A 27877-nucleotide genomic window follows, 5' to 3' on the forward strand; every position below is an offset into this window, starting at 1 on the left:
CACTGACGGTTAGGAGGCGGACCAATGGCGGCGCTGGCTCTTCGGCTCTTTCCGGATAATTGACGAAGATGCACGAACTAACTCGACAGCTAAGTCACGCCCTCTTTCCTGGCACACTGACGGTTACGAGTCGGGCCAATGGCGGCGCTGGCTCTTCGGCTCTTTCCGGATAATTGACGAAGATGCACGAACGTGTCGCAGCAGACTGCACTGTTAGCTTTTTAGCTAGTAAAACATTTGTACTATTTTCTTCGAATAATTTAGACCCTCAGTAGTAAGCTCATGTTAGTATTAAAGCCTATTTATTGCTCAATTACACAAATGTTGTCGTTGACGCTATTTGATTTAAAAACAACTTCATCCAAGCTGTGACTAATAACTTCCTCTCAATTTTCCTTAATCACTTTCTTTCTTTCTTTCTTTCTTTGTGTGTTTGTGCAGCCAGCGGAGGAAAAAGCTGTTATGTCAGCCTTGAAATGGGCTGATTATTTTCTCTTCTCTGGAAACTCCCAAAACTGGGTCAACTGTCCAATTTGGAAACAAAGAACGGCCTCCTTTCTTCCACCATACTTAAGTTACCATGTTGGTATGTTGCCTTCCTTTCTCTCTTTTAACATGTGTACACTTTTCACATATTTAACAGTGCATTTTCAACATATATACACTTTTCACATCATCACATATTTAACAGTGCATTTTCAACATATACAGGTAAAAGCCAGTAAATTAGAATATTTTGAAAAACTTGATTTATTTCAGTAATTGCATTCAAAAGGTGTAACTTGTACATTATATTTATTCATTGCACACAGACTGATGCATTCAAATGTTTATTTCATTTAATTTTGATGATTTGAAGTGGCAACAAATGAAAATCCAAAATTCCGTGTGTCACAAAATTAGAATATTACTTAAGGCTAATACAAAAAAGGGATTTTTAGAAATGTTGGCCAACTGAAAAGTATGAAAATGAAAAATATGAGCATGTACAATACTCAATACTTGGTTGGAGCTCCTTTTGCCTCAATTACTGCGTTAATGGATCTCAGGAAACAGAGTGGACCGACACCAGCAGATGACATGGCACCCCAAACCATCACCCAACCATGCAAATTTTGCATTTCCTTTGGAAATCGAGGTCCCAGAGTCTGGAGGAAGACAGGAGAGGCACAGGATCCACGTTGCCTGAAGTCTAGTGTAAAGTTTCCACCATCAGTGATGGTTTGGGGTGCCATGTCATCTGCTGGTGTCGGTCCACTCTGTTTCCTGAGATCCAGGGTCAACGCAGCCGTCTACCAGCAAGTTTTAGAGCACTTCATGCTTCCTGCTGCTGACCTGCTCTATGGAGATGGAGATTTCAAGTTCCAACAGGACTTGGCGCCTGCACACAGCGCAAAATCTACCCGTGCCTGGTTTACGGACCATGGTATTTCTGTTCTAAATTGGCCCGCCAACTCCCCTGACCTTAGCCCCATAGAAAATCTGTGGGGTATTGTGAAAAGGAAGATGCAGAATGCCAGACCCAAAAACGCAGAAGAGTTGAAGGCCACTATCAGAGCAACCTGGGCTCTCATAACACCTGAGCAGTGCCAGAAACTCATCGACTCCATGCCACGCCGCATTAACGCAGTAATTGAGGCAAAAGGAGCTCCAACCAAGTATTGAGTATTGTACATGCTCATATTTTTCATTTTCATACTTTTCAGTTGGCCAACATTTCTAAAAATCCCTTTTTTGTATTAGCCTTAAGTAATATTCTAATTTTGTGACACACGGAATTTTGGGTTTTCATTTGTTGCCACTTCAAATCATCAAAATTAAATGAAATAAACATTTGAATGCATCAGTCTGTGTGCAAAGAATAAATATAATGTACAAGTTACACCTTTTGAATGCAATTACTGAAATAAATCAAGTTTTTCAAAATATTCTAATTTACTGGCTTTTACCTGTATACACTTTTCACATCATCGCATATTTGACATCATTTCATGTTTGAAAAGGAGTAGGCCTATTTACTCCTGCTCCTTTTCTACTCACAGTAATAACAATTACTAACACATTTCTGCTCACAATTTCTTCACAATTGACATCAATTCATCGTAAATACAACAGTTATCTTTATATGAAGCAAAGGCAGTTATGAGTCACTTAATAAGAGGAATACAATCTTATTTTCAATACCTTCAAGACAATTATCATGTTTCTTCTTTTCTTGTACTTTGTAAATAATGGTTGTTTCTTTGTAAATAAGTGTAGTTTGAACCGTTGTTTGACATAGTTCCATCATTTATTCCACATACTGATACACTAAAGATTTAAAGTGCATACAGTGTTTTAAATGTGGTTATATTTCTCCTCTTTTGTTGCATGTTTGCATGAAAATGTCCTGCATAATCTGTACAATATCATCAGCAAATACACTTATTCATGAATGACGTTCATTGTTCAGTCGTGGTTTCTCATGAGTTGCTGTGTGCAATGTTGTAATCATATATTACAAAACCATGCAATGTTGTAATCATATATTACAAAACCATGCAATGTTGTAATCATATATTACAAAACCATGCAATGTTGTAATCATATATTACAAAACCATGCAATGTTGTGCAGCACGGTGGAACAGGGGTTAGTGCATGTGCCCCACAATAATAAGGTCCTGAGTTCAATCCCGGGCTCGGGATCTTTCCGTGTGGAGTTTGCATGTTGCGTGGGTTCCCTCCGGGTACTCCGGCTTCCTCCCACCTCCAAAGACATGCACCTGGGGATAGGTTGATTGGCAACACTAAATGGTCCCTAGTGTGTGAATGTTGTCTGTCTATCTGTGTTGGCCCTGTGATGAGGTGGTGACTTGTCTAGGGTGTACCCTGCCTTCCACCCGAATGTAGCTGAGATAGGCTCCAGCACCCCCCGCGACCCCGAAAGGGACAAGCGGTAGCAAATGGATGGATGGATGCAATGTTGTAATCATATACTACAAAAGCAATGCACTTATCTGTACTGTAAAGTTCAAAGTTGAATGACGATAAAAAGGAAGTCTAAGTCTAAGGTCAGTAGAAAAGTGAGGTAGTTGCATCCAGTAAGGTGCAATGTCACTAACAGTGTGCACCACTAGTGGGCGCTGTAAGACTTCATGAAGACATCCATGAACCAGATCGTGTTTCATTGCAAGTCTCAATAAACAGCACACATTTGTGGGCCTGCTGAGGTATTTTCACTAAAAAACGGTGTGAAGGACAAGTTGCAATGTGTTGTATTTATATTTTAAAACATAAATGTATGCCATTACTTGTGGTTTAACAGACCCTCGTCCACATCCCACCTCCCCCTTTTGTAAATAATCAAATGTAGATACTTATTCTTATGCTTTCCGATCTCTCTCTCTATGTCCACTACTTGCTGTACATAAGTCACACCTACACTGTTTCAATGTCCATTTCTCTGGTGATGCAATTGTTGATGACTGAAGTGTTGATATCAACCATTGCATAGCTATTGCTAACACTTTTGTTCACTTCATGTTCTCAAATTGTACTCAATACAATCCACAAATAATACAATTCTAACTAAAAATATGAATTAATGACTTAATAATATATAGTAAAGACAATTGTATTTCATATAGTGAGATGAATAAGATGATCTAATTTTCAGTCAATTTAAAATGTTTATCATGATTCTTCTTCTTTGTACTTTATACATTTTCCTCTGAGGTTACATTTCTCCTCCTTCTGTTGAGAAGAATTGTTGTACAGTCTTGAGTAGCAGGTTATAGTTTTCTTTGTGTATAATTTTGGCTGTTTGCAAATTCACTAAATCATTGAATTTCAATATTGTTGATTCTATAAAGAAAAGGTTTGAATGTTCTCTATAGCCAACATTATGTATTATTCTAACTGACCTCTTTTGGAATACAGTTAGTGTATACTTTTGTCGTTAATTCCCCATATTTTTACACAATAATTGGTAACACTAGCGAGTAATAGAGAATATGGAGTGACTTTTTTTGTCCAGTGCATATTTTTGCTTCATTCATTATTGATGTGTTTCTTGCCACCTTACTGTCAATACGTGGATCTTGGGGTTTGTTTTCCCGGAATGCAAAGGAAAGTTGGCGCGGGCAAGGCATGAATGTAAGTACATATTTATTAATAACACTAACAAACTACAAAAAAGGAAGTAAACAAAAGGTGCGCACAATGGCGGAGAACAAACTTGACTAATGAAAACAAAAGACTAGCACAAAGGCAATTAACTATGAACACGAAACAAAAACACTTACTGTGGCATGGCATGAAGCATGAACTTTAATAAACAGGAATCTCATGGGTAGCACAGGTAGCATGGATGGATAGATAGATAGATAGATAGATAGATAGATAGATAGATAGATAGATAGATAGATAGATAGATAGATAGATAGATAATGTCACCAGCACGAACAACAGAAACAGACCGGCTTAAACAGCAGTGACATGATCGGTGAAAACAGGTGCGTGACTCAAAACGTGAAACAGGTGCGTGACATGACAGGTGAAAACTAATGGGTTGCTATGGTGACAAAACAAACAAAAGTGCACAAAGAGTCCAAAAACCAAACCGAACATGACTAAAACAAAACATGATCACATAGACATGACACTTACGTTATATATATTTTATATGAGATTTGCAGTTCATTTGATCATCTATTATTACACTCAAAAAATGTGATTTCATTTACCGTATTTTCTGCACCATAAGGCGCCCTGGGTTAAAAGCTGCGCCTTCAATGAACGGCATATTTCAAAACTTTGTCCACCTATAAGCCGCCCGGTGTTGTAAGCCGCATCTAACTGCGCTAAAGGAATGTCAAAAAAACAGTCAGATAGGTCAGTCAAACTTTAATAATATATTAAAAACCAGCGTTCTAACAACTCTGTTGACTCCCAAAATGTACGCAAATGTGCAATCACAAACATACGTATATCAACATGGACAGAGCTGCGTGAAAAAAGCCACCCGGCCTCTTCGCGTAAACTTAAACTTACCTTAACCACTCGCTCATCTTTTCTTCATCCATCCCTTCGAGTTAGCTTTTATGATGACGCCGGCTGGAAAGGTCTCTTTTGGCAAGGATTTCCTTTTGAATATCACCATGGGTGGAAGTTTCTGGCCATTAGCATGGCAAGCTAGAACTACAGTGAAGGATGACTTCTCATTCCCTGTGGTGCGAATATTCACCGTACGTGCTCCCGTTGTATCCACAGTGCGGTTCACAGGAATATCAGTTGCTGTGAAATAGTAATCCGTGTGCGGATGGAGAGATTGCGTCTTTTCATGAACCGGATCCCTGACGCTTAGTAGGAGCCATTTTGTGGTCTTTACAGATGTAAACACACAAAGGAAATGAAACGTACGGTGATATCCGCGCGCTTTTTCTTCTTCTACGCGGGCGGGTGGTTGCTTACAGTAGAAGAAGAAGCGCTTCCTGTTCTATGGGGGCGGGTGCTTACCTTGGCGGTTGCTTGCGTAGAAGAAGAAGCGCTTCCTGTTCTACCGGGAAAAAAGATGGCGGCTGTTTACCGAAGTTGCGAGACCGAAACTTTATGAAAATGAATCTTAATATTTATCCATATATAAAGCGCACCGGGTTATAAGGTGCACTGTCAGCTTTTGAGAAAATTTGTGGTTTTTAGGTGCGCCTTATAGTGCGGAAAATACGGTACTCTTTTAATGTCTACTCCGTCTATTTGTATTTGTGTTTGACCTTGGTTACTGCATTTATAACATAGCATTATTTTAGTTTTACTGAGACGGGATGGGGCGGACTTTATTCATCCCACAATATCAAGAATAGTCTGTTTTTGTCAAACCTTATTATTGTTATTTTTATGTACCGGTATTAGCGTCTTTGTGTTCTGTCTTGAACAAAACGCAGTAGTACCGTATACAAATAAGACTCATTTTAAGTCTTTTGTAACTTTTCAAATGTCAATTATATAGAAATTGAACAATTTTGGTCCCAGTATTGATCCCTGGGGTAAGCCTCAAGATATTTTTAGACGTGTGCTTGCCTTGCTTCACGTATTGCTTGGAAATATTACAAATGTAAGTATTTGTGTGTGTTTAATGCAGAGGCTAATCCTACTTCGAACACAACACATTACAGTCCTGTTTCCATGTTTTCCTGTCATATAGCGAGAATATACTTACTGGACAAATAGAAACTTCATATAAAAAGCCACTTTAAATCAGAATTGACAATGTTATGAATCATTTTGTGACTGACATGTGACTGTTATTTCAAATAAGACTGTGTTCAGACTGTGATTAACATGAATTGAATGCATCCGATTGTAAAAATGTTCCTCCTTGATTTCTGAGATTCTTAAGTTGTGCGAGACTAAACGTCACTGTCTGAGTGAGTCATTAGATGGTTATAATGGACATCATCACTGGGACACATGTTACCAATTTAGAAAGAGCCATGGCATTGTCCATCATTAGGCCTAAAATAGGATTGCACACAACTACCTTGGGAATTGACCATAGTGTAACGGGGTGCGAGAGGGGATCGGCCACGGCCAATAGCAGAGCTTCCTGTAAAATGGGAATAGTTGAACTCCTTAGGGATGTGTGTGTAGGAAGGGAATGACTATGAAGAGGCCCACACATTTCTCAGACATGATCAAGTCCTGTGATGAACACAGACAACCAGAATGGATTGGTCTCAACTTGCACAGTGGCTGTGGGTTAGTGTAATAAATGGTGACTTGTACAGAGTAATGACTTGTTTTCCATGAGTTAGGCAATGTTGTGACACCACCTTCAGTGGTTTTGGAGGGCAGCGTTCCTGCAAACGTGCACAAACATGCTGCAATGGTGGGAGAGGAATTCTGCACTGGCAAGCCACTTTTATTTGGAGTAGTGTGACTCACTCTGTATTCCACAGGGGCCTTAGAGCACCACAGCTTGTACAAAACGTCAACAAGTCCAATGATACATACCCTACGGTTACAAACACTCTGTATTCAAACTATGTCGACTTTTTAGAATTTCAGCAAAGATCCAATCCGAGCTCAGTGATGTTTTTAGTCATAGATGAGATATGACATCGGTGAAGACTAAACAACCATATCCATGGGGGAATCTAGATGGTGTGCACTACCTGTATTGTGCAACTTAGAGGGTGACTACACTTCAGACAGGGTGGGTACAACATTCCCTTGATTATTCCAAACAAGGTTGTGGCACTAAAAAGTAAGATGAACATTGATTGATTGAGACTTTTATTAGTAGGTTGCACAGTGAAGTACATATTCCCTACAATTGACCACTAAATGGTAACACCCGATAAGTTTTTCAACTTGTTTAAGTCGGAGTTCACTTAAATTGATTCATGATACAGATATATACAGCGGTGTTTCCCACACATTCATTTATTTGTGGCGGCCTGCCACGAAAGAATTACGTCCGCCACAAATGGATTTTTCGGCTTTTGACTCGCTCGACCGCTCATAAAAGCAATGGGACTCTGTCTGTGAATGTACCTTGTAGTTACACCTCCGGTGCAGTAGGTGGCGGTAGCCTACTATGCATTGTAACTCCGCCAATAGCACTTAATTCACCTGGTGGGCCAGAAGAAGAAGAAGAAGAAGAAGAATAGGGACGGACGGACGGACGGACGGGATCAAAATACTCGCCGGCTACTTTTCATAATGATGGCGCTTCCTACGTTTCTACCTCAAACGTCCAAAAGCTGCTGAAAGCCTTGATCCAGGATGCCATGGGGAAAAAAACTTAAATGGTGCCTTTTGGCGATAGTTGGCAGCTTGGTGGCTCATAGCCGGCTAGCTAACGCTTGCTAGCGTGGTAGCATTGCTGCATTTTTACAGGTGTTATAGGTAGATAGGTTATAGCTGCATCGCTCGCGGCTCGTCATATATTTAACGTTAATCCGCGATTTCACCGAGCGTTTCACTGACGGTGAGCAGCCTGACGCTGCTTCATTAACACCGCCGCTGTTTGACTGCAGACGCACGTAGTAACAGTCACGTGTTTTCATACCGACAAGCTAACGTGTCCAGGTTATAACCCTGTTGTCAATAAACACACATGGACTGAAGCTAAATTGTCCACTGTCCACTGCAGCATGTGAATGCAATGAAAAGAATCAAATCTGAGCCAACCAGCTGTTAAAATGTTGTCCAGGTTAATGTTTTGGCCATTAAAGACCGTTCATTTCAAGATTTCAACTGTGATCGGGCTTTAAACAGGTGGCTGACCTGTTCAGATGGGTGTAACTGCTATTGGTCAAATAATGTGAAATAGCATTTAATTTTACATGTATGCAATGCCATTTAAATGCAATTATAGATAATAATAATAATAAATACTGTGTAGTGTTGTAAATAGTCAATGGGAAGGATTCTAGTAAGATATAAGCCATGAGCACTACACAGCCAGAAAAAAACCTAGGCAGGACAAGTACAAATATTGGGGCAAGTAGATTTGAGAAGTCAGGCAAGTAGAAAAAAACCTTAACGTTGAACCCTGCATGTGTTGAGCTGCTGGTTAGACGGCACTGTACATAGAGCGCTTCTGCTCGTTAGTAATAAATTCTAATGTTGGATGTTCACTCCTTCACACAGATGAGTATAGAAAAATATTTTCATCGGCTGAAAAGGGCTCGACTTGGAGAGGAGGTAGGCCTACAGTCCGGACCACAGGGTGCGACCTGTTCAGCAGCAGCAGGAGGAGGAGGAGGAGGAGGTTGACTGACTGTGGCAGGACACCTCTGCCTCTGTTTCACTTCATGTTGCTGGTAAATAATATGGTTGTAGTAGTAGTAGGCTAAAGTTAAATTATTTAGTATTCACTAATTAAAGGGGCAGAGCTTTAAGAGACATTTTAGCTTTTATATTTTATAAGATATATTTTTTGTAAGAACCACAATTAATAAATATATTTCAGTGAATCACTAATTGTTCAAATATGTACATAAAATGTTGTACTACTTATGTATAAAATACTACACGGTCTAGCTCCATCCTATCTTGCTGATTGTATTGTACCATATGTCCCGGCAAGAAATCTGCCTTCAAAGAACTCCGGCTTATTAGTGATTCCCAGAGCCCAAAAAAAGTCTGCGGGCTATAGAGCGTTTTCTGTTCGGGCTCCAGTACTATGGAATGCCCTCCCGGTAACAATTAGAGATGCTACCTCAGTAGAAGCATTTAAGTCCCATCTTAAAACTCAATTGTATACTCTAGCCTTTAAATAGACCCCCTTTTTTAGACCAGTTGATCTGCCGTTTCTTTTCCTTTCTCCTCTGCTCCACTCTTCCTTGTGGAGGGGGAGACACACAGGCCCGGTGGCCTTGGATGAAGTGCTGGCTGTCCAGAGTCGGGACCCGAGGTGGACCGCTCACCTGTGCATCGGTGGGAACATCTCTGTGCTGCTGACCCGTCTCCGCTCGGGATGATCTCCTGCTGGCCCCACTATGGACTGGACTCTTACTATTATGTTGGATCCACTATGGACTGGACTCTCACTATTATGTTAGATCCACTATGGACTGGACTCTCACTATTATGTTGGATCCACTATGGACTGGACTCTCACAATATAATGTCAGACCCACTCGACATCCATTGCATTCGGTCTCCCCGAGGATGTCGTTGTGGCTTGTGCAGCCCTTTGAGACACTTGTGATTTAGGGCTATATAAATAAACATTGATTGATTGATTGATTTTAAGGACTTAAGTTGCTCCCTTTTGTAGTAAGATATAAGCCCTCTAGCATAGCTGTGTGAAAGGTATTTGTTGTTTAAGGACTGTTGAAATGACCAAATATGATATGGGATGTGCCTCAGTAGAACATAGACCTCCACCAACCTCTTTGGTTCACTACTCACAACATAGACCTCCACCAACCTCTTTGGTTCACTACTCACAACATAGACCTCCACCAACCTCTTTGGTACACTACTCACAACATAGACCTCCACCAACCTCTTTGGTACACTACTCACAACATAGACCTCCACTAACCTCTTTGGTTCACTACTCACAACATAGACCTCCACTAACCTCTTTGGTTCACTACTCACAACATAGACCTCCACTAACCTCTTTGGTTCACTACTCACAACATAGACCTCCACCGACCTCTTTGGTTCACTACTCACAACATAGACCTCCACTAACCTCTTTGGTTCACTACTCACAACATAGACCTCCACTAACCTCTTTGGTTCACTACTCACAACATAGACCTCCACTAACCTCTTTGGTTCACTACTCACAACATAGACCTCCACCGACCTCTTTGGTTCACTACTCACAACATAGACCTCCACCAACCTCTTTGGTTCACTACTCACAACATAGACCTCCATTGACCTCTTTGGTACACTACTCACAACATAGACCTCCACCGACCTCTTTGGTTCACTACTCACAACATAGACCTCCACTAACCTCTTTGGTTCACTACTCACAACATAGACCTCCACTAACCTCTTTGGTTCACTACTCACAACATAGACCTCCACTAACCTCTTTGGTTCACTACTCACAACATAGACCTCCACTAACCTCTTTGGTTCACTACTCACAACATAGACCTCCACTAACCTCTTTGGTTCACTACTCACAACATAGACCTCCACCGACCTCTTTGGTTCACTACTCACAACATAGACCTCCACCAACCTCTTTGGTTCACTACTCACAACATAGACCTCCATTGACCTCTTTGGTACACTACTCACAACATAGACCTCCACCGACCTCTTTGGTTCACTACTCACAACATAGACCTCCACTAACCTCTTTGGTTCACTACTCACAACATAGACCTCCACTAACCTCTTTGGTTCACTACTCACAACATAGACCTCCACTAACCTCTTTGGTTCACTACTCACAACATAGACCTCCACTAACCTCTTTGGTTCACTACTCACAACATAGACCTCCACTAACTTCTTTGGTTCACTACTCACAACATAGACCTCCACTAACCTCTTTGGTTCACTACTCACAACATAGACCTCCACCAACCTCTTTGGTTCACTACTCACAACATAGACCTCCATTGACCTCTTTGGTACACTACTCACAACATAGACCTCCACCGACCTCTTTGGTTCACTACTCACAACATAGACCTCCACTAACCTCTTTGGTTCACTACTCACAACATAGACCTCCACTAACCTCTTTGGTTCACTACTCACAACATAGACCTCCACTAACCTCTTTGGTTCACTACTCACAACATAGACCTCCACTAACCTCTTTGGTTCACTACTCACAACATAGACCTCCACTAACTTCTTTGGTTCACTACTCACAACATAGACCTCCACTAACCTCTTTGGTTCACTACTCACAACATAGACCTCCACTAACCTCTTTGGTTCACTACTCACAACATAGACCTCCACCAACCTCTTTGGTTCACTACTCACAACATAGACCTCCACTAACCTCTTTGGTTCACTACTCACAACATAGACCTCCACTAACCTCTTTGGTTCACTACTCACAACATAGACCTCCACTAACTTCTTTGGTTCACTACTCACAACATAGACCTCCACTAACCTCTTTGGTTCACTACTCACAACATAGACCTCCACTAACCTCTTTGGTTCACTACTCACAACATAGACCTCCACCAACCTCTTTGGTACACTACAAAGAGTGTTGATCCAAGTTATGTAGTTTTTCCCCAGGGACTTTCATCTTAAAGTCTAAGACTTGGACCAATTTGCTTATTTGAAGTAACACAATATGTAGAACATATAAGAATCATAACGAGGAAGTTGACAATATTACCACACATGTCGACATACAAAACTAGCCACAGAATTAGAATTTGAGAAGTGGATTGAATGAAGAGATTAAATGCAAGTTTTGGAGTCGTATGAATGGGAAACAAACTGTTCAGTAATTATTTTTGTATGAAATAACACAATCAACTCTGTTTTTTCTAGATTGCAATATGATTTTTTTGTTTACCTTGTAAGTCCTGGCTAGGAATCGAACCAGGTCTACAAAGAACCCAAACATGAATGACAAACTACTCATTCCTATTCCCTCAGTGCAAGTTTTACTCAACAACATACCGTATTTTCCGCACTATTAGCCGCACCTAAAAACCACAAATTTACTCAAAAGCTGACAGTGCGGCTTATAACCCGGTGCGCTTTATATATGGATTAATATTAAGATTCATTTTCATAAAGTTTAGGTCTCGCAACTACGGTAAACAGCCGCCATCTTTTTTCCCCGTTGAAGAGGAAGTGCTTCTTCTTCTACGCAAGCAACCGCCAAGGTAAGCACCCGCCCCCATAGAACAGGAAGCGCTTCTTCTTCTACTGTAAGCAACCACCCGCCCCCGTAGAAGAAGAAGAAGCGCGCGGATATTACGTTTCATTTCCTTTGTGTGTTTACATCTGTAAAGACCACAAAATGGCTCCTACTAAGCGACAGGTTTCCGGTTCATGAAAAGACGCAATCTCTCCATCCGCACACGGACTACTATTTCACAGCAACTGCCTAAAGACTTTCAAGAAAAGCTGGCTACTTTCCGTGCATATTGTAAAAACAAGATAGCTGAAAAAAAGATCCGGCCAGAGAACATTATCAACATGGACGAGGTTCCACTGACTTTTGATATTCCTGTGAACCGCACTGTGGATACAACGGGAGCACGTACGGTGAATATTCGCACCACAGGGAATGAGAAGTCATCCTTCACTGTGGTTCTAGCTTGCCATGCTAATGGCCAGAAACTTCCACCCATGGTGATATTCAAAAGGAAGACCTTGCCAAAAGAGACCTTTCCAGCCGGCGTCATCATAAAAGCTAACTCGAAGGGATGGATGGATGAAGAAAAGATGAGCGAGTGGTTAAGGTAAGTTTACGCGAAGAGGCCGGGTGGCTTTTTTCACGCAGCTCCGTCCATGTTGATATACGACTCCATGCGCGCCCACATCACGCTGGTTTTTAATATATTATTAAAGTTTGACTGACCTATCTGACTGTTTTTTTGACATTCCTTTAGCGCAGTTAGATGCGGCTTACAACACGGGGCGGCTTATAGGTGGACAAAGTTTTGAAATATGCCGTTCATTGAAGGCGCGGCTTATAACCCAGGGCGGCTTATGGTGCGGAAAATACGGTAACTGTCTTTGAGTGGAGCACTAGACTCCTCCTGTGTGGATTGTGTTGTCCATCTTACTTCTTTGTGATTCATGTTGCTGTGTTTGCATCTGAAAGCAGATTGGTCAGCTGCTGCGTGCTGTCAATCATTGTTACGTTTGCAGGGCAGCCCCCCAAAATTGAATCAATGAGCTTGAGGGCGGTCTAAAACGACAAGTTTGAATGGCGTTTTCCACCTGGCACTAGTGTTTGACTTGTCTCCTTTCGATAGCGTAAAACATTTTTGGGACATAAAAAAAGATCAAGATGAAAAAGTTGCTAATTGAAAAAGTGCATGTTTGTAAACAAACACGTTTCATAGAAATCACCCCTTTGGCCATTAGTAATAATATGAACTAGAAAAGTAGCCCCTCACCAGGCCCTATCTCCAAAAAGTCAAAACTTCCTGAATCCAAAATGCCAGTTTGTTCCTTGTCCCAATGCTGACATGTCTGACATCTGAAAATCCGCTGATAACCTTTGAGCTATCTGTAATGCACTGAAAGAAACTCCCTGCAGGCTGCCAGCATACACACACACACACACACACACACACACACACACACACACACACACACACACACACACACACACACACACACACACACACACACACACACACACACACACACACACACACACACACACACACACACAGAAGCATAAACGTAAAGTAACACATGACATGTAAAGGTGGTTCCTTAGGGAAACATTTGCAAAGATTCATTTTTACAAACCTATTTTAAAGTTACTTTTTTGCTCCCTTTCAAAAAAGCTCATTTTGAGAGACAAAATGATGACCTGGTATGACGCCGATGATACCAAGTCTAACTTTCTAATGCTAGATCCTGGATGCAAGTTGACAATAAAAGGCTTTTCTATTTTATATCATGTAAACAACTGCTTCGAGTAGTAAACAATGGAGGTTCAGGGCTAAAAGGTACGCTACAAGCTACAAAAGCCAAAAGCAGTGAAGTTGTCACGTTGTGTAAAAAGAGAATACAACAAATTCTTTTCAACTTATATTCAATTGAATTGACTGCAAAGACAACATATTTCATGTTCACACTGACAAACTTTGTCATATTTTGCAAATAATCATGAACTTATAATTGAATGCCAGCAACACATTGCAAAAAAGGCATTTTTACCAGTGTGTTACATGGCCTTTCCTTTTAACAACACTCAGTAAAGGTTTGGGAACTGAGGAGACACTTTCCCATTCTTGCTTGATGTACAGTCTCTCATATTTTAACCTTCACACCTTTTCAATGTCTGGACTACAGGCAGGCCAGTCTAGTACCCACACTCTTACTATGAAGCCATGCTGTTGTAACACGTGGCTTGGCATTGTCTTGCTGAAATAAGCAGGGGCGTCCATGGTAACGTTGCTTGGATGGCAACATATGTTGCTCCAAAAGCTGTATGTACCTTTCAGCATTAATGGCGCCTTCACAGATGTGTAAGTTACCCATGTCTTGGCCACTAATACACCCCCATACCATCACACATGCTGGCTTTCACACTTTCACTCTAGAACTGTCCCCATGCTTCTTTTCCTCTTTGGTCTACAGTTTCTAAAAACAATTTGAAATGTGGACTCGTCAGACCACAGAACACTTTTCCACTTTGCATCAGTCCATCTTAGATGAGCTCGGGCCCAGCGAAACGTTTCTGGGTGTTGTTGATAAATGGCTTTGGCTTTGCATAGTAGAGTTTTAACTTGCACTTACAGATGTAGCGACCAACTGTAGTTACTGACAGTGGTTTTCTGAAGTGACCCTGAGCCCATGTGGTGATATCCTCTACACACTGATGTGGCTTTTTGATGCAGTACCGCCTGAGGGATCCAAGATCCATACGTGCAGTGATTTCTCCAGATTCTCTGAACCTTTTGATGATATTACGGAGCGTAGATGATGAAATTCCTAAATTCCTTGCAATAGCTGCTTGAGAAATGTTGTTGTTAAACAATTTGGAATTGTTTAAATTCACAGACCATCAGGCTTGTGAATGCTAACTTGTGAATGCTAGCCCCCCCCCCCCCCCCCCCCTCGTTTTATTTTTTATCTTTTTGAACAAAAGACAGCTACCATGACCACTCCTGAACTGTGAACCATCACTGTAGACACTTTTCACCTTTGATCACTAAATAGACTTGAACTGCTGCTGTGACCAAATGTCACCTCCATATTTATACTGTTGACTGTCAATCAGAATGTGCAATAATCTTATGTTACTTACTGTGCCTTCTATGTACAGTTTTTATTTTAGCTAAGTACCGTGTGACTTGTTGAAGGGAGGACTTGCAAAGTAAGATTTTCATTGTACGGCAAACTGTCTGTTTAACTGTGCATATGACAATCTTCAATCTTGAATTTGCTCAGGCATTTGTTGACAAAGTGGTGACCCTCGCCCCGTCCTTGTTTGTGAATGACTGAGCATTTCATGGAAGCTGCTTTTATACCCAATCATGGCACCCACCTGTTCCCAATTAGTCTGTTCACCTGTGGGATATTCCAAATAATTCCTCAACTTTCTCAGTCTTTTTTGCCACTTGTGCAAGCTTTTTTGAAACATGTTGCAGGCATCAAATTCCAAATGAGCTAGTATTTGCAACAAATAAGAAAGTTTCTCAGTGTGAACATGAAATATCTTGTCTTTGCAGTCTATTCAATTGAATATAAGTTGAAAAGAATTTGTTGTATTCTCTTTTTATTTACCATTTACACAACGTGACAACTTCACTGCTTTTGGGGTTTGTACACCGTGAACGTAATAACGGATTGCGGTATATAACTTACTTGTCCAATGCCAAAGACAGTAGACACTGATCCAATTACATTTTTTTTTTTTTTTAATTGTTCTTTAGTTTGCCCGATGATGATGACACTATGGTCTTACAGTAGAAGGCTAAGCTAGTTACACAACACCTCAAGCTGACATTGCTAACACACATTTCTAACCTACTGTTTCATTGCCATAGAGAGGAGTCACCAAGCCCGCCATTAAAAGACATTTTTAGGAAAATCCATCTTTTTGTGAAAGTTTGTGGGTGAAGCAGGACTATTCTTTGCACAAGTGACTTCTTCACAGTTGGAGGTGCATTGCCGCAAAACAAAATTGTTAGCCAGGCACTTCTTACTTCTTCATATGAGACTGGAGGTTTGAATCCAGTTCTGAGTTGGCTAATACAACCAATAACAGCATTTTCCTTTTTCGGGTCAAATCTTGGTCATTTTGTGGTGTAAACTACAGACGTGCACGCAGGGCCGGCCCGTGGCATAGGCCGTATAGGCAAATGCTAAGGGCGCTGTCCATCAGGGGGCGCCACGCCAGTGCCACAAATGTTGGAGAAAAAAAAAAAAAGTTGGTACTATTATTTGTAAATACAAAAAATAATCCCACGTTAATTAAAATGCAAAGTAAAGCCTATTTAATAGAAATATTATTTGTTACAACATTACGCCCCCCCGCACGGTGCGCCCCCTCCCTTCCCGTATCATGACTCTTTTTGGACGTCACCACATCAAAAAATCAACACAAGATGTCAAAACGGCCAAAACTGTCAGGTGCCCAGGGAAAAAAAAGAGAAAAGAAGAGGAGAAACGAGAAAAGACAGAGGTAGCAGGTAGGTAACGTTAGCTTACATGAAATTATTTGTCTGTTACAGAATGTGATAGTAACCTGGCTTTTTAGCATTAAGCTAATGTTACATGATTCGGCAATTGCTAATCAATAAGTAGCTAGTTCTGGTTTAACGTCGGGTTAATATTGTGGAGGGGGCTAAATTGTTATGGAAAATAATAATGTAACGTTAGGTAATTACAGTACTCCCACCTTACATTCCTCAGGGACATTTGTATTAGATCTTTTAAGCAGGTGTTATTGCCTTCTGGTTAGCTAATGTTTGCCCTGCAGGTAATAGTCACTTTTCCACCCCTTTATATATTAGGTATAGTTGTAAGCCTAGTTGTTAAAGTGCACATCATTAATGTTAATTAAGCAATATGTATGTAAAAAATATTGTATTTCATATATTCATTTTTTATTTTTTGCATTCATTTATTTATTCATATTTTTTTTATCTTGTTAACTATTCTGATTGTTAATTTGCTTTCTTTAATTAAAAAAAAGGTCAAAGACAAAGCTATTCAGTTTCTTGTGAGTATATACACTTCACTGCCGATGTGGGGGGGCGCCACCTAAAATCTTGCCTAGGGCGCCAGATTGGTTAGGGCCGGGCCTGCGTGCAAGTTTACACTAAAAATGGCGGACTGGATAGATTTATACCATATAAGTATAATCCCCTGCATTGGTTTGACCATTTACACTTCAAAAATGTTGCCATAAGGGCGGTTTGTGACCTCTCTCCTACGGATAAGCTCACTCATTCTAGCGTCTGACATGAAGGTTCTTTACGTGCTTGTGCAAAGCTTTATTGACCACAAATCTCCTACGGATAAGCTCACTCATTCTAGCGTCTGACATGAAGGTTCTTTACGTGCTTGCGCAAAGCTTTATTGACCACAAAGTCATTTCTTAAAAGCAACAATGGGTGTGCGTGTGTATTCCTAATAGGAAACAGAGGGAAAGAAAAGTTGTATACAGTACATCCATAAATGTGCAAAGGGATTGGACTGTGTGTAAATAATGATGACTCACTTGAGAGACTTCCCAGAGACGTAGTGTTCACAAAAGTCTGATAAGTTGCACAGAAACCTGCACCATCCTGTCCCAGGTTGGTGCAACTTATCAGTGCCCGCCTTTGTGGAGATGGCTCATGGGGGCTGGGTGGGGTTGTCATGCGGCCAAAACTACCAGTAGAGACTTCTTTCAAAAGATTGGTACACAGTAGTGATGGGTCCGGCAACACCGATGCATCGGCGCATGCGTCGAGCTCATAGAGCAAAACCCTGTGTCGGTTTTAGAAAGTCACGTGACCGATCATGAGCTGTTTTGGTCACGTGACCGATACGCCAACTGTGTCGCCTCCTCTGTGCCCTGTGAGCGGCTCTTTTCTACAGCCCGAGAAATAATAACTAAGAAGAGAAATCGTCTAAAATGTAATACGTCGGAAAAACTTTTTTTTTTTTTTTTTTTTATAAAAATGTGTAAAAAAATAAAATTAAAAAAATTCCCAGTCCACAATCATCCACAACACGTTCTCTTAGATTTCCATGTTATGATACATGTTCACATTATTTATTGACTGTATCTAAAAAAGATACAAATATATTTTTATTTAAATGAAGATATGAAATAATCCTAAATGACTTGGTTTATATTATTGTATATACTAGGGCAGGGGTCACCAACGCGGTGCCCGCGGTCACCAGGTAGCCCGTAAGGACCAGATCAGTCGCCCGCTGGCCTGTTCTAAAAATAGCTCAAAGAGCAGCACTTACCAGTGAGCTGCCTCTATTTTTTAAATGTTATTTATTTACTAGCAAGCTGGTCTCGCTTTGCTCCACATTTTTAATTTTAAAAGAGACAAAACTCAAATAGAATTTGAAAATCCAAGAAAATATTTTAAAGACTTGGTCTTCACTTGGATTAAGCGGTAGAAAATGGATGGATGGATGGGTCTTCACTTGTTTAAATTAATTCATTTATTTTTTTACTTTGCTTCTTATTACTTTTAGAAATTCAATTTTAGAGAAAAAATACAACCTTAAAAATGATTTTAGGATTTTTAAACAAATATACCTTTTTACCTTTTAAATTTCTTCCTCTTCTTTCCTGACAATTTAAATCAATGTTCAAGTACATTTTTTTATTGTAAAGAATAATAAATATTTTAGCTTCTGTTTTTTCGACGAAGAATATTTGTGAAATATTTCTTCAAACTTACTATGATTAAAATTTAAAAAAAATATTCTGGCAAATCTAGAAAATCTGTAGAATCAAATTAAATCTTATTTCAAAGTATTTTGAATTTATTTTAAAATTTTTGTTCTGGAAAATCTAGAAGAAATACTGATTTGTCTTTGTTAGAAATATAGCTTGGTCCAATTTGTTAAATATTCTAACAAAGTGCAGATTGGATTTTTACCAATTTAAAACATGTCATCAAAATTCTAAAATGTATCTTAATCAGGAAAAATTACTAATGATGTTCCATAAATTCTTTTAATTTTTTCAAAAAGATTCAAATAAGCTAGTTTTTCTCTTCTTTTTGTCGGTTGAATTTTGAATTTTAAAGAGTCGAAATTGAAGATAAACTGTTTCAAAATTTTATTTTAAATTTTTTCGTGTTTTCTCCTCTTTTAAACCGTTCAATTAAGTGTTTTTTTTCATCATTTATTCTCTACAAAAAACCTTCCGTAGAAGGAAAAAAAAATGTACGACGGAATGACAGACAGAAATACCCATTTTTTTATATATATACATTTATTTAGGTATTCTTGTTTAAATCACACTTACGTGTAACTTACAAATGACAATATATTTATTTATTTAAGTGTGTATCAAACTGGTAGATTAATCGCATTAATCAGTACCCAAGAAGTAGTTTTTGGTTTCAAAAAGGTTGGTGACCCCTGTACTAGGGCATCAAATCAGTGTCAGTTGAGTCGGTCCATAGGTTGCCTGTAGGGATTTTTAATGTCCAGCAGATGTCAGTATTTAGTGACACAGTATCGACACAGTATCAATACAGTTTTGCAATGTGTCGAAACGCTTCATGACGCCTCATCAACCCATCACTAGTACACAGATAAGGCATACAAGCTGTGACCTCTCTCTCTTTCTTTGAAAGACTTGGGCCTCGTTCACACTGCTAGTCAATTCCCATTTTGTTCGTCCGCATGTGACCAGTATCACATTTTTTCATGTCAAGGTCACAAGTACAATGCAGAGTTTTTGTATGTGGATATAAACCAAATATGTATCCCATGTCTGAACGATCTGGTCATGTTAATCCCACAAATACGTCATCAAAAAGCTATAAGGGTCAAAATTATTTGCCAAAATAGACTTTCGCAAAATTGTTAGTTGACAAATGTGTGTGTGTGTGTGTCGTTCTCGCCATTACTGGATCATAATTGGCTGTCAAAATGTACCAACTTGTCAGAGTACGTCCTCAGACTTCTTCTGTCCAGGTGAGATGCATGATTTAGGATCCAGGGAGCAAGGAAGCAAGGAAACACCTCGCCAGTCCATCTTGTCAAAATTGTACACAGGCTTGTGATCACAGTTTGTCTGCGTTAGCACTTATAATAACAATATGACTAATACTTGTTCATATTTATAATAACAATATCACTAATACTTGTTCATATTTATAATAACAACATCACTAATAAGTGTTCACATTTATAATAACAACATCACTAATAATTGTTCATATTAGGGACGGCGTGGCGCAGTGGAAGAATGGCCGTGCGCGACCCGAGGGTCCCTGGTTCAATCCCCACCTAGTACCAACCTCGTCATGTCCGTTGTGTCCTGAGCAAGACACTTCACCCTTGCTCCTGATGGGTGCTGGTTAGCGCCTTGCATGGCAGCTCCCTCCATCAGTGTGTGAATGTGTGTGTGAATGGGTAAATGTGGAAGTAGTGTCAAAGCGCTTTGAGTACCTTGAAGGTAGAAAAGCGCTATACAAGTACAACCCATTTATCATTTATTTATTTATCATATTTATAATAACAATATCACTAATACTTGTTCATATTTATAATAACAATATCACTAATACTTTGGAGTATTGTTGGCGTTTTTTGAATGTTATTTATTGTATTTTCTGGGCAACATAGTGGACCTCCAATTGACTCTGCTGAGAGCAGACTTGTATTTGCAAGTTAGAATGCATTAAAAAAGTCATCACGTCATGTTTTTCATAATGATTGTGAACGCAAAATTCCCAAAAAGTGCAGTTCCCTTTTTACAGTGTAATTGAAGTGTTTTAAAAAGCTGGTTTTAAGCAATTGAAGTCCATAATGTGTTTTGAGTGCATGTAAACATACCAGGTGTGTGTGTGTGGGGTTTAGGGTGGGATGGGAGGGTTGCCCTTTAGTAGGACCCAGAATTTGGTGCTACAGCTCCTGTAAATTGACATTTGACACACATTCTCTCCATCCGCGACATCTGGACAATATACACCCACAACATGCAGGCAAATGTAAACGCCACATTTGTGGGTGTGGCTTTGGCTTTGTGTGCATTTGCAGCCTTTTGGCTGCACTGTTCAAAGAGTGCTTTAATATTCCAGCCATGTTTGTGTTGTCGCCTCTCTTTGTGGTAACGTGCTTGGTGCCACACTTTTCATACAGACCCACTTTCATTGTTTTCCTTTATAAAATCATTTCTTTGCAAGTTGAGAGATGGATTGAAGAAAAAAAGCTGCTTCCCTGCAATCTTTGCCAGCTTTACCCCTCCGAGGGATTAGCATTTAGCGTCACGCTCCATGGGGAGGGGGACTAATAAATACACATGTGTGCATTCCTCACCCCCTACTCTCTAAACACGCACTGACGCTGACCTAATGTTCTTGTCATGGGGCACCTGGAAGTTTTTACCATACCAAACAAAACAAGCAACTTCTCTCTTCATATGGCAAGCAGCAGATGGTAACACTACACACACCCCACAAACACATACATTCCTTTTTTAAAGCATATAAAAGTGTGATGGTGGATGTAGAGAAAGGGAGCAGAGGGAATAAATAGTGCTCAGCGCCATGTGGAATAGAAAAGGGGAGGGAGAGGCACCAAGGGGAGAACAAGAGGGGATGTTGAGGAGAGTCTTTGCACAGTCAGAACACAAGACCAGGCAACAGTAAGAGAACCAGAACACAAGACCAGGCAACAGTAAGAGAACCAGAACACAAGACCAGGCAACACCAAGAGAACGTGAGCACAAGACCAGGCAACACCAAGGGAACCAGAACACAAGACCAGGCAACAGTAAGAGAACGTGAACACAAGACCAGGCAACAGTAAGAGAACGTGTGGATAAAGAGTGGAAAGTGGAACCCTTCATCACAGGTACAGGAAACCCATTTTCTTTGCTGTGGCCTGAATACAAAACAACTTAGTGCTTCATTCTTGGCGACGCAGTCCATTATTTACTGTATGCTTGATTCAAGTTCCCACAGAAACCATTGAGCTTTCACTGCTAATGTGGCAAGACTCCAGGACTTGACTCAAGTCTAGAAATCCATCAATCCAATGTTGGTGTCTTATTTGATTTTGTAGGACAGAAGAAATGTGAAGATAAATGTTTGTATTGTGTAGTGCACACCTGCACCGTCAAAGATGATTGGAACAGGAACAAAAACATCTATTCTTCTGTTCTTTAGTACAAATGTAGTTCCATGGATGACTATGAGGTTACTTCTATGTCTGTGGGCTGAATTATGCAAATGTTCTATTCCAAATAGGAACTAAAGAAGCCACTTTCACTCTGCAAGATTGGCCATTGTTGGGAGATTCTCTTATTTAATCAGGGATCTCCAAACAGGAGCTCACCAAAGAGATATTTGCTAGAACTCTCTGTATTTGTGTAGGTGTTCAATATGGCTCCTAGTTGATTAGGCCGCACTGCTTCCTAATGAACTGTGACGATTTAAAACCCATCTTTTGTGGTCAAGATAAAATGTGTTAGATATTCTTTAGTGTCCATTTTGCTCCAAAGTCACTATTTCAACCCCTCTGTCTACAAGATGTTGGATTCTGGAGGAGTTCCTGGCATATTGCACATGAAACTTAAAGTACCACCATTTATCTTTTGGATTTATTTTAATATACAGGTAAAAGCCAGTAAATTAGAATATTTTGAAAAACTTGATTTATTTCAGTAATTGCATTCAAAAGGTGTAACTTGTACATTATATTTATTCATTGCACACAGACTGATGCATTCAAATGTTTATTTCATTTAATTTTGATGATTTGAAGTGGCAACAAATGAAAATCCAAAATTCCGTGTGTCACAAAATTAGAATATTACTTAAGGCTAATACAAAAAAGGGATTTTTAGAAATGTTGGCCAACTGAAAAGTATGAAAATGAAAAATATGAGCATGTACAATACTCAATACTTGGTTGGAGCTCCTTTTGCCTCAATTACTGCGTTAATGCGGCGTGGCATGGAGTCCATGAGTTTCTGGCACTGCTCAGGTGTTATGAGAGCCCAGGTTGCTCTGATAGTGGCCTTCAACTCTTCTGTGTTTTTGGGTCTGGCATTCTGCATCTTCCTTTTCACAATACCCCACAGATTTTCTATGGGGCTAAGGTCAGTGGAGTTGGCGGGCCAATTTAGAACAGAAATACCATGGTCCGTAAACCAGGCACGGGTAGATTTTGCGCTGTGTGCAGGCGCCAAGTCCTGTTGGAACTTGAAATCTCCATCTCCATAGAGCAGGTCAGCAGCAGGAAGCATGAAGTGCTCTAAAACTTGCTGGTAGACGGCTGCGTTGACCCTGGATCTCAGGAAACAGAGTGGACCCACACCAGCAGATGACATGGCACCCCAAACCATCACCCAACCATGCAAATTTTGCATTTCCTTTGGAAATCGAGGTCCCAGAGTCTGGAGGAAGACAGGAGAGGCACAGGATCCACGTTGCCTGAAGTCTAGTGTAAAGTTTCCACCATCAGTGATGGTTTGGGGTGCCATGTCATCTGCTGGTGTCGGTCCACTCTGTTTCCTGAGATCCAGGGTCAACGCAGCCGTCTACCAGCAAGTTTTAGAGCACTTCATGCTTCCTGCTGCTGACCTGCTCTATGGAGATGGAGATTTCAAGTTCCAACAGGACTTGGCGCCTGCACACAGCGCAAACTCTACCCGTGCCTGGTTTACGGACCATGGTATTTCTGTTCTAAATCGGCCCGCCAACTCCCCTGACCTTAGCCCCATAGAAAATCTGTGGGGTATTGTGAAAAGGAAGATGCAGAATGCCAGACCCAAAAACGCAGAAGAGTTGAAGGCCACTATCAGAGCAACCTGGGCTCTCATAACACCTGAGCAGTGCCAGAAACTCATCGACTCCATGCCACGCCGCATTAACGCAGTAATTGAGGCAAAAGGAGCTCCAACCAAGTATTGAGTATTGTACATGCTCATATTTTTCATTTTCATACTTTTCAGTTGGCCAACATTTCTAAAAATCCCTTTTTTGTATTAGCCTTAAGTAATATTCTAATTTTGTGACACACGGAATTTTGGATTTTCATTTGTTGCCACTTCAAATCATCAAAATTAAATGAAATAAACATTTGAATGCATCAGTCTGTGTGCAATGAATAAATATAATGTACAAGTTACACCTTTTGAATGCAATTACTGAAATAAATCAAGTTTTTCAAAATATTCTAATTTACTGGCTTTTACCTGTATATCTCAAAGTTGTCACCACTATTTTTTTTACCCGACACAGTCGAAAGTAAAGTTCTGTCACACGGTCACAACATTAGGTACACTTGCCGATCCATTCAGACTGCATCAAAAAAATAGTTTTTAGCAGAATTGATGTTGGTGTTATTGTGCGCATGCCAAGATTAGAGGGAAGTACACCTTTACATTACCTTTTTTTGTGTTTCCTCGTAGCCTGAAGCGGCTGAGAGCTTGACTTAATGTCCAAATAAGTGCGTCCGCTTCACTGTGACATCACAACGTAGCCTGACTGCTCTGTACCGAGGATGTCGTTGTGGCTTGTGCAGCCCTTTGAGACACTTGTGATTTATGGCTATATGAATAAACATTGATTGATTGAATATCCTGCAAAAAGAGGCATCCAAAACTGTGTGGAAGATCTCACTAAAAGGCATGAACCTCATGTTTTGAGGCCTCAACATGGATTATCATAGGTACCTGACATTGTAACGACATTTAGAAGTCACAAAATGCATCCTAGGTCCCCTCACGAGTACAGTTTAGGGATGGGAATCTTACAACAATTTCACGATTTGACTCAAAAGGGATTTTTGCAATATGCTGTTGAGAATAGTTGGGTTACATATGACGTGATGGTCAAGCAGCTGGAGCGTAGCACTAAGACAAGTGAGAGTGAGTTTCAGCAGAAAAAGGAAACAATCCTCTTTGTTTGGGTTGAAATAAGCAGTGGAAATAAACAGTTAGAAAAAAGTCATTCAGTACACAAGCCTGGAGGTCATTTCCTAATGATCATGTCAGCGGAGCCAGATGCAAGTCTTTACCAGGTGTACCTAATATATGGACCTCAGAATCATTACCAGGTGTACCTAATATATGGACCTCAGAATCATTACCAGGTGTACCTAATATATGGACCTCATAAAAACACATAACACCAAAAAAAACTTCTATTTTCTCACGCCTCTGTGGGGCCTTAGAATCAGCTCCCACCAGAGTGTTTATGTGACGACCGGGTCGCATGGTGATGCGGGGTTTCGTTCTCCCAGGAATGCAGATCGAGCTTCGGACACAGCCTGCAGGTAAGAAATGATATATTTAAGGAATAAATTATACTGAAACAAAGAAAAACGTGCTCATAGCACTTAAGGCAGAAACAAAAGGAGCTAGCGTGGGAGCTAGAAGGTAAACAGAGCCTTTAGCGCGGGAGCTAGAAGGTAAACAGAGCCTTTAGCGTGGGAGCTAGAAGGTAAAGAGAGCCTTTAGCGTGGGAGCTAGAAGGTAAACAGAGCCTTTAGCGCAGGAGCTAGTAGGTTTAGCGCAGGAAACAAAAGTCGTCATCTGTTGTATGGAAACAAAGTAGGAAGCAAGACAGACTGACTGGGAAGGAAGGCTTAAATGATAATGTCAGTGATGACAAACAGGTGCGCGTCAGAAACACAAGCGGCAGGTGGAATTAATATGTAACTATGGTAACCAACTCAAAGGTGCACAGACAGGAACAAAATGAGTCCAAGACTAACAGAAAACACACGTGACCCGAAAACCCAAACAGAAATATGATCCGGGCAGCGGATCATAACAATTTATACCCTGCATGATCATGGTCATGTCTCTATGGTATTTATACCCTGTATGATCATTGTCATGTCCCTATGGTATTTATACCCTGTATGATGATGGTCATGTCCCTTTGGTTTTTATACCCTGTATGATGATGGTCATGTCCCTATGGTATTTATACCCTGATATGTCCCTCCACAGACATGACATCACTCCATGTGCTTCTCCTTGTTCTGATGAGCTGGCCTCGCCTCCACGCCGACGCCGCTTCCACTTCTCCTCCCATCACGCGTCCACGGATCACATTCATCACGGGCTTGGGTTCGGACGATTACGAGGACTATTACGATGAGGACGAGCAGGCCAGCCGGGGCCCGCCCGAGGTTCTGGCCACCACCAGGACTCACTTCCTTCAGCGCGAGCTCTGCCCGTTCAACCCCTGCTTGGAGCAGCAGGTTCCCTGTGCCCAGCTGGCAGACATCAGGGGTTGTCTCTGTCCTGGCGTCAGCGGGCCTGACACGCCTCCGCATGCGCCGCGAGTCCAAGCCCTGGTGCCAATCAGGGAGGGGGACAACCGGGGCAAGGTGGAGGTACAGTGGTGTTCTCCTTCTTCTGTGGTGACTCAGTACAAGGTGGTGGTGGAAGGAAGAGACGGACAAGTTCTGGAATTTGGCAACGCTTTCCGACGAAGTCCTGTGGGGTTTCTGGAAGCAGGAACAAAGGTGTGTGTGGAGGCGGTGAACAAAGCAGGACACAGCACACCCTCACAGTTCTCCTGCCAGCGGTACGATCCTCCGTCTTCAGACTTCAACATGTTGGCAGCCATCATTTGTGGAGGAATCGCCCTTCTGCTCCTCATCTCGGCCATCATCTTCTGGAGATGTTGGAAGAGCAAAAAGGCAAAGAGAGACTCGGCCGATGGACTTGGTAATCCTTCATACAGCAAGGAAGAGACTCTGTGAGATACACCAGTAGATGGACTTGGTAACCCTTCATACAGCAAGGAAGAGACTCTGTGAGATACACCAGTAGATGGACTTAGTAACCCTTCATACAGCAAGTAAGAGACTCTGTGAGATACACCAGTAGATGGACTTGGTAACCCTTCATACAGCAAGGAAGAGACTCTGTGAGATACACCAGTAGAGGTTATTTACCATAGAGACGTGTCAAGAACTAGACTATCTTATAGGGCTACAACTACATGTTTTTTGCGGGCAAATTGACTAATGTAGATTCCTAGAAGTTTTTTGGAAATATTTTGTGATATACAACTTTGGTAATAAAATGAACCTATTTGGATCAATACAAGTGGGTACAGTTTGTTCTATCTATAGATTTATTTCCCATAGTACAGTCATCTCAGGGTATTCAATCATCACAACTGGACTGCTTGGTTGGTCTTGGAAGATGTTTCACCTCTCATCTGACTAGACTTCAGCACTTCATGATCATAGACTTAGATTAGTCACAGCACGGGAGTGGCAAGGTGCGGGTCTAAAAACGTGTCTGGCCAGCACGGGAGTGGCAAGGTGCGGGTCTAAAAACGTGTCTGACCAGCACGGGAGTGGCAAGGTGACTTTTCCTTGTCCTTTTCGCACATTTCATCAAAATGTGTCCAGAAGTTTGTGAGTTGTGTTGAGCAGCCAGCAGACAAACAAACCCTGGCAAATAAAAAGTTATTTGGTAAGAAAGTCTGTCTTCTGCCAAGCAAAGCTCACCACTTTCTTCTCAAGCGTTTCCAAGGCAACTGCAGCCAGCCAATCACGACGCAGTGTGG

General features: G+C 40.9%; 1 protein-coding gene across 2 annotated transcripts; it reads left to right on the top strand.

The window, feature by feature from the left end:
• Positions 1-38: 38 nt before the first annotated feature.
• LOC133575397 (LRRN4 C-terminal-like protein) lies at positions 39-27399 on the top strand. 2 transcript variants are annotated; one of them, XM_061928101.2, is made up of 3 exons: positions 39-284; positions 442-586; positions 26299-27399. In XM_061928101.2, the coding sequence occupies exons 2-3, from the start codon at positions 463-465 to the stop codon at positions 27057-27059; spliced, it is 885 nt and encodes a 294-aa protein (XP_061784085.1). In that variant the 5' UTR covers positions 39-284; positions 442-462; the 3' UTR covers positions 27060-27399. The 2 variants fall into 2 exon arrangements, with proteins under 2 accessions (XP_061784085.1, XP_061784086.1); XM_061928102.2 differs by lacking the exons at positions 39-284; positions 442-586 and adding an exon at positions 21933-22187.
• The last annotated feature ends 478 nt before the right edge of the window (positions 27400-27877 follow it).

The sequence above is a fragment of the Nerophis lumbriciformis genome, linkage group LG35, assembly GCF_033978685.3.
Source record: "Nerophis lumbriciformis linkage group LG35, RoL_Nlum_v2.1, whole genome shotgun sequence".
Classification (NCBI taxonomy): Eukaryota; Metazoa; Chordata; class Actinopteri; order Syngnathiformes; family Syngnathidae; genus Nerophis; species Nerophis lumbriciformis.

Excerpts from the sequence above, each read along its gene's own strand:
- LOC133575397 (XM_061928101.2), top strand. The coding sequence starts at position 463 with ATGTCAGCCTTGAAATGGGCTGATTATTTTCTCTTCTCTGGAAACTCC. Across the intron at positions 587-26,298 it reads ATACTTAAGTTACCATGTTG|ACATGACATCACTCCATGTG; the intron begins GTATGTTGCCTT and ends GTCCCTCCACAG.